At 37.7% G+C, this 7937-nt stretch overlaps 2 protein-coding genes across 2 annotated transcripts in view; both read right to left on the reverse strand.

Moving 5' to 3' along the window:
• Window positions 1-198: 198 nt before the first annotated feature.
• On the reverse strand, window positions 199-2998 carry LOC107725904 (deleted in malignant brain tumors 1 protein). The gene is made up of 6 exons (XM_016535320.1): window positions 2965-2998; window positions 1989-2288; window positions 1578-1886; window positions 764-1153; window positions 341-723; window positions 199-204 (listed from the first exon to the last, which is right to left on the reverse strand). Exons 1-6 carry the CDS (start codon window positions 2996-2998, stop codon window positions 199-201), a joined length of 1422 nt encoding a protein of 473 aa, XP_016390806.1.
• Window positions 2999-3602: 604 nt separating this feature from the next.
• LOC107725905 (deleted in malignant brain tumors 1 protein-like) overlaps window positions 3603-7937 on the reverse strand; it is a 16315-nt gene continuing 11980 nt past the window's right edge. Inside the window, exons 9-10 of the mRNA XM_016535321.1 lie at window positions 7508-7902; window positions 3603-3688 (exon numbers count right to left, since the gene is read on the reverse strand). Of these exons, the coding sequence (XP_016390807.1) occupies window positions 3603-3688; window positions 7508-7902 (481 nt within the window). The remainder of the gene's footprint in view (window positions 3689-7507; window positions 7903-7937) is intronic.

Genomic DNA, 7937 nt, shown 5'->3' on the forward strand with positions numbered 1-7937 from the left:
ATATATATATATATATATATATATAAGAAATAAGAAATAATTTTGTAATAGTATCTTTTACAAGTTCGTACCTACAAACAGGGCTACATATTACTATAACTTGTTAAGAAACAAAGCAAAAAATGTTTATCGTAGCTCATGACTGTTCTGTGATTACCAGCAACCGACTCAAATTAGGAAACAGCTCCATCTAGTGTTTCATCCCTGATAAGACATGACAAAAGAAAATTATTTTAGGCTTTAGACACTTGCAGACTCTATTGAACACTGAGCATTCAAAAAACACAAGAGTGCATGCAATCAAAAAGCTGATTTCATTAAACCAGGACGAGAAACTGACCTGACAGATGAAAGGCAGGCGCTCATGGCAGCAAGCATCCATCCATCCAAACCGGTCCTGTTCTTCCTTAAGAAGTTTTCCACAAAACATGCTCACTGGGTGCTTTGGAAACTTTTGATGCCATGATGCATACCCCACATACGGCCCACTGGTCCACAGCCAGGGCGAACAAGCGAAGAGCATACTCCGTTCAAGCCCGATCCACACTCCATCAGTGATTGCTTTATCCTGCAGCATCTGTGTGATGTACTCGTGTGCCATGGCATTTAAAATGTGCGCCAGTGTCTGGTGGTGAGTTTTGCAGTATCCTAGTGCATCAATCCAGCTTTTTGAATCATTGATATAAGTATAGCTGTCTGAAATAGACATTAAACAAAATTTCGGTCATTTTACTATAATATTAGTAATGATGAAAGTTACTTTAGTCCAGTGTATAAACAAGGACTAGTAATGTTCTGGATGGCAGTGTAATCAGCCTCATTTTTATGTATGTATTTGACTCACATTGGCAGATGACTCCAGCATCTTTATAATGATTGCAGTTCTGTACGTCCCATCCAGGAGATCTACATCTCTTTAGAGTTTGCTCATTCCCATAACAATTTACATTATTCATCCATATTGGTCCTGAGCCATTCCCAAAAAAAGCACCTTTTCTTGCCTCTATAGCATCCCCACATCCCATCTCTCTACACACCACTGCAGCGTCTGTTAGATCCCAGCCATCATCACACACTGTTCCCCATATTCCATTATGAAGAACCTCCACTCTTCCAGAGCAAGAGCTGGAACCATTCTGCAGTCGAAGTTTGGCTAATAAACAATAAATGAACAGGTCAGAAAGGTTGATGACACCAGTCTAAACTCTTAAAAATGAAGGTTCTTTATTTGGCATCCGTGGTTCCATGCAGTATCTTTACCATCCATGGAAACTTTTCATTCCACTAAAGGTTCTTTAGATTATTAAAATGCTCTTTGCACTAAAAAAAATTAAAAATGGTCTTTTGGAAATTTTAGGAAAAATCTTTTAGAAACTGTTTAGGAATGGTTCTTTGAGAAATGAAAAATTGGTCTTCTATGACATTGCTGCGAAAACCCCTTTTGTAGAGACAGACATAAATTTGCTTTTATTCATTGTTTGCATATTACTGACATGAACAATTATGTTAAGAAATGCAGCAGTATTGAAGTATTATGTCAGGCAGTAGACCTTTATAATGCAGTGTTATTCACTTACGTCCACAGATAACACCAGCATCTTTTTCATGGCTGCAGTTTTGTCGAACTCTTCCGCTTAATACACAGTTCTTCAGTGTAGACTCTGTTCCATTACAACTCACATTATTCATCCATACTGGTCCTGATCCTTGTCCAAAATAAGCAGCACTCTTTACCTCTGTCGCATTCCCACATCCTATCTCTCTACACACCACTGCAGCATCTGATGCATCCCAGCCATCATCACACACTGTTCCCCATATTCCATTGTGGCGAACCTCCACTCTTCCAGAACATGAATGAGTGCCATTGACCAATGTGACAGCAGCTGAAGCACACGGCAAAAGAAACAAAATGGTTTTATGTCTTTAAAAATGGGCTGAATGAACAAAATCATATTAAAATGATTGTTTAAAGTGTTATGACTCACGCTGACAGATGACTCCAGCAGCTTTATTACTACTACAGGAGGCAATTCCATATGATCTGCAGCTCTTCAAAGTAGATTCTATCCCAGTACATTGTACAGTATTCATCCACATTTGTCCTGGTACTTGGTCAAAATAAGCACGACTTGCACCTATGGCACTCCCACAGCCCATCTCTCTACACACCACTGCAGCGTCTGTTAGATCCCAGCCATCATCACACACTGTTCCCCACGTTTCATTATAAAGAACCTCCACTCGTCCAGAACAAGAGTTGTCACCATTTACCAACCTGACAGTTACTATTCACACAGATAATAAAAATACAAGTTGTTTTTACTCCCATATATTTGTGTATTTTACTATTAGCTTATTTCAACAAGAACACATCGTGTTAGATTAAACAATTACAATATTGTTCTATTTAACTCTCTTGGGTCATTCCTTAAAAGGAAAATATCCAATTTTTACGAATGTACAAATGAATATTTTTGACTCACAGTTACAAATGACTCCAGAATCGTGGGAATGTTGGCAGTAATGTGTTCCCCATCCACGTGTCCTACAGTTCATCAGTGAAGACTCAGTGCCAGTACAATTCACATCATCCATCCATATTGGTCCTGATCCCTGGCCGAAATAAGCAGCACTCTTTGCCTCTATCACATCCCCACAGCCCATCTCTCTACACACCACTGCAGCGTCTGTTAGATCCCAGCCATCATCACACACTGTTCCCCATATTCCATTATAAAGAACCTCCACTCGTCCAGAACAAGAGTTAATGCCATACATCAGTCTGATTTTGTCTGTACTAGTGGGAATTGTAAAACCTATGCATGCAATAGAGTCAAAGATGCAGATTATTAATATTTAATTTTACTTATAGTTCTGAGACATTTATTGCTTTTATTGTGCTGAAAATATAACAAAATTTGTGACCAAGATTTGTTTCAGTGTATAGCATAATGCTCTTACCCAGAAGCAGAAAGAGTTGCATGAACCACAGCATAGCGGCTAGAAATATATTAGATATGATATATTATTCATGTTGAATCTTCACACAAAACATTCGTTGCTTTGTCTTATGTTCTACACTACTTTCTGAATTAATAATAATATGAATCTACTGTATTCAGCCTATAAGGTTTCAAAGCATTTTTTACAGTGTAGACAAGTAACTGTAAAAATTCTAAACATCTACTGTAAGATAATTGTCTAATTGTATAAGTGAGTTTTTCTAATTGTGTTTAGTCATATTGTAATCAAATATATATTATATTATAACAATATAAATATGATTTATATGTTAATACCTGCTAAATGGTTCTCTTCTTCGTCTGTCTGTTTGAAAAGTGCTGTGTGTGACATGTACTTGTGTTTTTCTGACTGCTTTATCTTCATGCCATATATGTTACAGTTTTATTTAAAATAGATATCATATTTGTTAAACAAAATGTCTTTGGAATTCACGTGTGGTTTGCTGCATGAAAGATTGGATGTGTGCCTAATTTGTTTAACAGGAAAACATGAGATGAAACAAGGAGCCTTTGTTTGTGGAAGCTTGTTACTTTCGAAAGTCATTGTCATACTAGTGTAACCCCCCGGGGTCCTACTCACACCCGCTCCAAGCAGGACTTGGGAGGTGGGCGCACTGGGTCGTTGGCATGGAAGGTGGACGCACTAACAAGGAGGATGAAGACTGCAGCCCATAATGTCAGTGTAGTGTGCCTCTTGAGATCAGGGGAGTGAGGTTAACCTGCACAGCACCTACCCGCTGGCCTCCGTTACGCTAGCACTAGGTGAAGTAAACAAAAACCTTTTTCCTCTTCTTCCACAATAAGAGAAATAAAAAACGGTTTTGTTGAAAAGTAATTTCTGTAAACATTTTATCAGAGCACTAATGATCCAATCAGCAGCAATTAAATCCTCCATGTGCATCTTTTGTTGATGTTTTGCATCTTTTATTGCATGTCTCCATTAACTGCCGTTTTTTAAATCTGTCAGGTGTCATAGTTTTATTTTGTCAGACAATGAAGTAGAGAAAGCAGGGATCATTGTACAACTTCCTGCTGCTTGAGTATTTATTCAGAAAATGGTTTGCCTAAAGCTTTGATATGTAAATAAAACTATATGTAAACACAGCAAACAGGACAAACAAGTTCATGTTGCACATTCATCTTAAAATTATTTATTTTATTTTTTGTATTTGTTTATTTATTTATTTTAGACACAATTTAAATGAGCACCACTACACCAAAATAAATGTAAATGTTGTCACTACCTGAATTTTTTGGAAGTTAATTTGGCTGTAAAACTGCATTTGTCACTCCTGTAAATACCTATAAACTGTCAGACTTTGTTCCGTGTTTTGTGTGTGTTTTGCTCCCCATGTGTTTCCATGCCCTTATTTGGTCCTTCCCGTTCCTGTCCTTATCTGCAAGGACCGACAAACCCCCCAAGTCAGATTGCCAGTGAAATGCTCTCCAACAGCAAATGCAATGAGTTTGCTTCCTTCTTTTCTGAGAAGATCAATAATATCAGGAAGGCGATTAGCACATCCCCAAGTTATGCAGAGGTTAGACAGATTCGACCACAATATCAAAAAGAAGATACTATGTCTGCTTTTGAAGAAATTGATAGCAAAATTTTGGAAGAAATAGTACAGCACCTTAAATCGTCAACCTGCTATCTTGACACACTTCCCACATATTTTTTCAAATAAACATTTTGAAAGCCTTATAAAGCTTTTTCCAAAATGTGTTAAAACTGACCGGAGGTAAAGGGGTAGGTAAGTTATGTCACGTGACTTACATGGTGCACATGTAGTTTGATTTTGTTGTTAGACACACTCGAGTGTGAGGCTGGTATTGGTCTGAACTGGTCCAATGTTCCTCTTCTTAGTCCCTAGACGCTTAACAATCAAAGGAGGGTCGTAACAATAGTGTTCCCTGTTCTTAGCTCAGTGTCCGATATTGTTGATGTCTGTGAATGTCTTCCTTCCCGCTACGTGTGATTTCCTGGTTCCCTTGATGTTATTAAAGTCTGTGTTTGGATTGTACTCCTGGTCTCCTCGTTCCTCGCTCCGTGCTCCTCCACAGTAGCGCACGCACGAGAATAACTGTAAACGATAATTTATGCAGTGTATTGAAGATGCATTATAAAGTGAGCACTAAATTATGGATTGTACTCCTGGTCTCCTCGTTCCTCGCTCCGTGCTCCTCCACAGTAGCAACGTGACATAAACATCTATAAACGATAATTTATGCAGTGTATTGAAGATGCATTATAAAGTGAGCACTAAATTAAATAAATATCTACTCCATAATTCAAGTGAACCCTATGTTTTATTAGATTTACTTTTACTAATTTTAACAAATAATAAATACACAAACATTATCGAAAAGAGCTGACAGTGTTAGCAGTGCTCAATTCAAAATGCCAAATCGCGATTCAAAAGAAATATAAAGCTAGAGCAGAGCTGTCAATACAAACATTAGACAAAATCAAGACACATTCTTATTTCATAGTATTTCATCACACTTTATACAATTAATGGCAGAGTCAGATTTACTTGTAACATGTAATAGAATTATGATAGAAGTTATGATTTGTGTATCAGTGCATACACTATCACACATTAATCCAATTATATAGCGGTTAACAAAAGGTTTATATTTATTTCTCGCAGTCTAGAGGAATTTTATTATTTTGTCTAATTTTATGAAACACTTCTCTAATAGCTTGTGTCTTCCATTGTAGGTTAAAAGTCGCCAAATCTTTCAATTTCTCCCTTATCTTTAAAAATCGTAAGCAAAAATATAGTAAATACTAAATAACAGTTGTGTCACAGCTACAGTGTGAGATCAGTTGTTCTTCTGTGACCTTTTATCATGAGATCACCTTTTCCAAAATCTTTTTTCTTTTATTATTTAGGTCAGGCTCATTATTTAGGATCAACATTAAATCCAAGCTTTATGATTGTTTTTTTTTTTCCTGGTTTCTGAAAAAAAGAGATGGATATATTTAAAGATGTAAATGCTGATACTGTTCCAGTGTGCTTTTTGTGCACCTAAAACACAGTGTATATAGGGAACTTTTCTAAGCTGTAATCTGTTTTGTTTTACATTACATTATAGATCCAGCAGCAGTAATTGTTTCTATTAATTATGAATTCACATGGATGTTTTTTATGCAGTGTTTTCTAATGCAAATTGATTTAACAAATTAAGTTCCTTTATACTATAGATGCATTAAGGGAGTTTATGCATGTTTTAAATGATAAAATTGTTGCTTAGGAAGACAGATCTTTTGACTTACCTTTACAGATGACTCCAGCATCGTGTTGATGGTTACAGTTGTGTATTCCCCATCCATTTGATGAACAGTTATTCAGTGTGTATTCACTCCCAGCACATTGTACATCATCCATCCATATTGGTCCTGATCCCTGGATAAAATAAACAGCACTCTTTGCCTAAATCACATTCCCACAGCCCATCTCTCTACACACCACTGCAGCGTCTGTTAGATCCCAGCCATCATCACACACTGTTCCCCATATTCCATTATAAAGAAATTTGACTCATCCAGAACAAGAGTTAATGCCATTCATCAGTCTGATTTTGTCTGTACTAGTGGGAATTGTAAAACCTATGCATGCAATAGAGTCAAAGATGCAGCCTAATTTTTCTATGAGCTCTTATTTAGAAGATATTATTGGTCGTCAGACAGAATGCACAGTGTCTTGTGTCAGTGTCTAGTTCTTCTTACCCAGAAGCAGAAAGAGTTGTGTGGAACACATTGGCTGTAAATATATTTCATATGATGTTAGATACAATATGAAATATTCCTTGATTTATTGTCTCTAGAATTTTCACACAGCATTTTAACATCTTATTTATGAAAAGTACATACATTTTAAAGCAAATTAATGTGGTTCTTAAATATCAGCAATCATGAATGAAAGCACAAAAGAAATAGAATATTTAAGCATCTTCAATAGTACTTTAAATAATAATAATAAGAGACAAAAGTAGAGACAAGCAATATTATTAAAACTAGATTAAAAAGACAAACTTGACTTGCTGACTTGATAAATTGACTTGGGAATATCTAGCCAGAAAGTTTGAAGTTTAAAAAAAAGTTTGAAATTTTAAGTTTGAACATGAAATTTAAAGCAGTTCTAAGTTTCAAATAGATAACATTTGAAACATAGTAAACCAAAATATATCATGCAAAAGTGCATAAGAAAATACTTATGATATACACATAACACTTATGATATATGCTTATGTTTTTAAGGTAGGCCTAATACCTGGCTAGATGGTCGTCTGTAGCTTCTTATGGGATTCAGGAAGTCTATTTAAACAGTGGACGTGTGACAGTTATGTGGGCTGCTTTTCTCTTGTTCATCCTTGATCACAGCTACTATTCAGCCTGAACACCATCCACACTGATTCATATAAATGTGATTTAGACATGCGTGTGCATTTTTATCTGCCAAGTAAATAACACTGACATCCACATTTGATTAATAAAACATCTATGAATTCAAACACGAAGTCCCACGAATGGGCACCCAGGGCAGAACCAGCGGCCACCACAGCGGTGTGTGTGGAGCCACCGCCACGGGGGAACTGCGAGTGGGCACCGCCGCTTCCGGAGCCTTGTGAGCGGACACCGCTGCCCCGGGGAAACTGCGAGCGGGCACCGCCGCCTCGGGGGAACTGTGTGCGGACACCGCTGCCTCGGGGACTCTGCGAGCAGACCACACCGCTCGCACCGACATCAGCGGAGGTTCCTGCACGCTGCGTACCAGCCTCCGTCGCCGACTGGCGAGCCACTCCCACTAAGTCCCTGGCGTAATCCTCAATGCACCGGTCTCCCTGGCGGACCCATGCTTGGCGGATTATTCTGTCACGGCGCGGTACAGAAAACACACCGTGTAA

This window comes from Sinocyclocheilus rhinocerous, unplaced genomic scaffold, assembly GCF_001515625.1.
Source record: "Sinocyclocheilus rhinocerous isolate Xijiao unplaced genomic scaffold, SAMN03320098_v1.1 scaffold395, whole genome shotgun sequence".
In the NCBI taxonomy this organism is placed as follows: Eukaryota; Metazoa; Chordata; class Actinopteri; order Cypriniformes; family Cyprinidae; genus Sinocyclocheilus; species Sinocyclocheilus rhinocerous.